The sequence below is a fragment of the Gavialis gangeticus genome, unplaced genomic scaffold, assembly GCF_001723915.1.
Source record: "Gavialis gangeticus isolate Ggan-Ray unplaced genomic scaffold, GavGan_comp1, whole genome shotgun sequence".
In the NCBI taxonomy this organism is placed as follows: Eukaryota; Metazoa; Chordata; order Crocodylia; family Gavialidae; genus Gavialis; species Gavialis gangeticus.
The window spans coordinates 19289018-19290047 of record NW_017728997.1 but is presented as its reverse complement, the minus strand read 5'-3'; the positions used below and the strand labels follow the sequence as shown (position 1 = coordinate 19290047).

The 1030-nt window shown below is 70.2% G+C and overlaps 1 protein-coding gene across 1 annotated transcript in view; it reads right to left on the bottom strand.

Moving 5' to 3' along the window:
- Positions 1-76: 76 nt before the first annotated feature.
- TADA3 (transcriptional adaptor 3) overlaps positions 77-1030 on the bottom strand; it is a 22786-nt gene continuing 21832 nt past the window's right edge. Inside the window, exons 6-9 of the mRNA XM_019504596.1 lie at positions 857-960; positions 670-779; positions 393-578; positions 77-318 (exon numbers count right to left, since the gene is read on the bottom strand). Of these exons, the coding sequence (XP_019360141.1) occupies positions 126-318; positions 393-578; positions 670-779; positions 857-960 (593 nt within the window). The 3' untranslated portion in view covers positions 77-125. The remainder of the gene's footprint in view (positions 319-392; positions 579-669; positions 780-856; positions 961-1030) is intronic.

Genomic DNA, 1030 nt, shown 5'->3' with positions numbered 1-1030 from the left:
GGAGCCGGCTCGCGCCCGTCCGGGGCAGCAAGGGAGGCAGAGCCCCGCGCCTCAGCACCAATGCCGCGAAGCGCAGCCCTGCGCTGGGCCAGTCTCCGGCGGCGCGAGCCCGTCCCAGGGCCCGGCTAGCCGTCCAGTAGCTTAAGGATGCTCTCGCGCTCCTTCAGGGTCTTCCAGGCCTGGTCCTTCTCCTTCTTGGTGGGCGTGCGCTTCTTCTGGCGCGCGGCCATGATCTTGCGGAAGGCGTCCATGACCTCGTTGTCCGCCATGCGCACGCGCTGCCGCAGCTCCTGCCGGTGCAGCTCCTCCTTGGCCAGCCTGCCGGGGCAGAGCCGTCAGCCCCACCAGGCCCTGGCCCCGGCCCTGGCCCCCAGGCCGCCTGCGGTACCCACCGGAGCAGGTCGTGCTTCTTGGCGCGGTTGTGAGCACTGAGCGCCTTGAGCTCCGCCTGCCGCTTGCGCAGCTCCGCCAGCACCTCATCCTCAGCGTCCTCGGCCGGGCGGTCCTCCGAGTCCAGCAGCCCCTGCGCAATCAGCTCCTCCTTGATGCGCCCCTCCAGCGACTTGGTGTGCGGCACGCTGCCAGGGACGAGGGCGGGCTGCCGTCACCCCACGGCCCCTTTCAAGGGGGCTGCAGGGAAGGGGGCAGCAGGGCCCCAAGGCTGCTCACCTGAAGGGCTTGTTCTGGCTGCGGGGGGAGGTGCCAGCGCCATCAGCCCCTGAATCCTTGCCCGCGACCTCCGGGATCGGGGAGTCCTCCACGGGGGAGATGATATTCTCCTAAGAACAGAGCACGGAGACGGGGGTCAGTGCTGGGTAGTGGGGGCAAGCGCGGCCCAGCCCGGAGCCCCACTCACCTCCACCAGCGCCTGTAGGAGGCGCTGTGTCAGGGGGCCGAAGGGGCAGCCATCCTCGGGCTGCTCGTGCTGGGCCTCCGACTTCTTCAGCAGGGCGTCCACATCTGCAGGGAGACAGGGAGGGGGCTATGAGCAGCGTTGGGGAGCTGGGCCCCTGAGCCGGCTGAGCAGCAA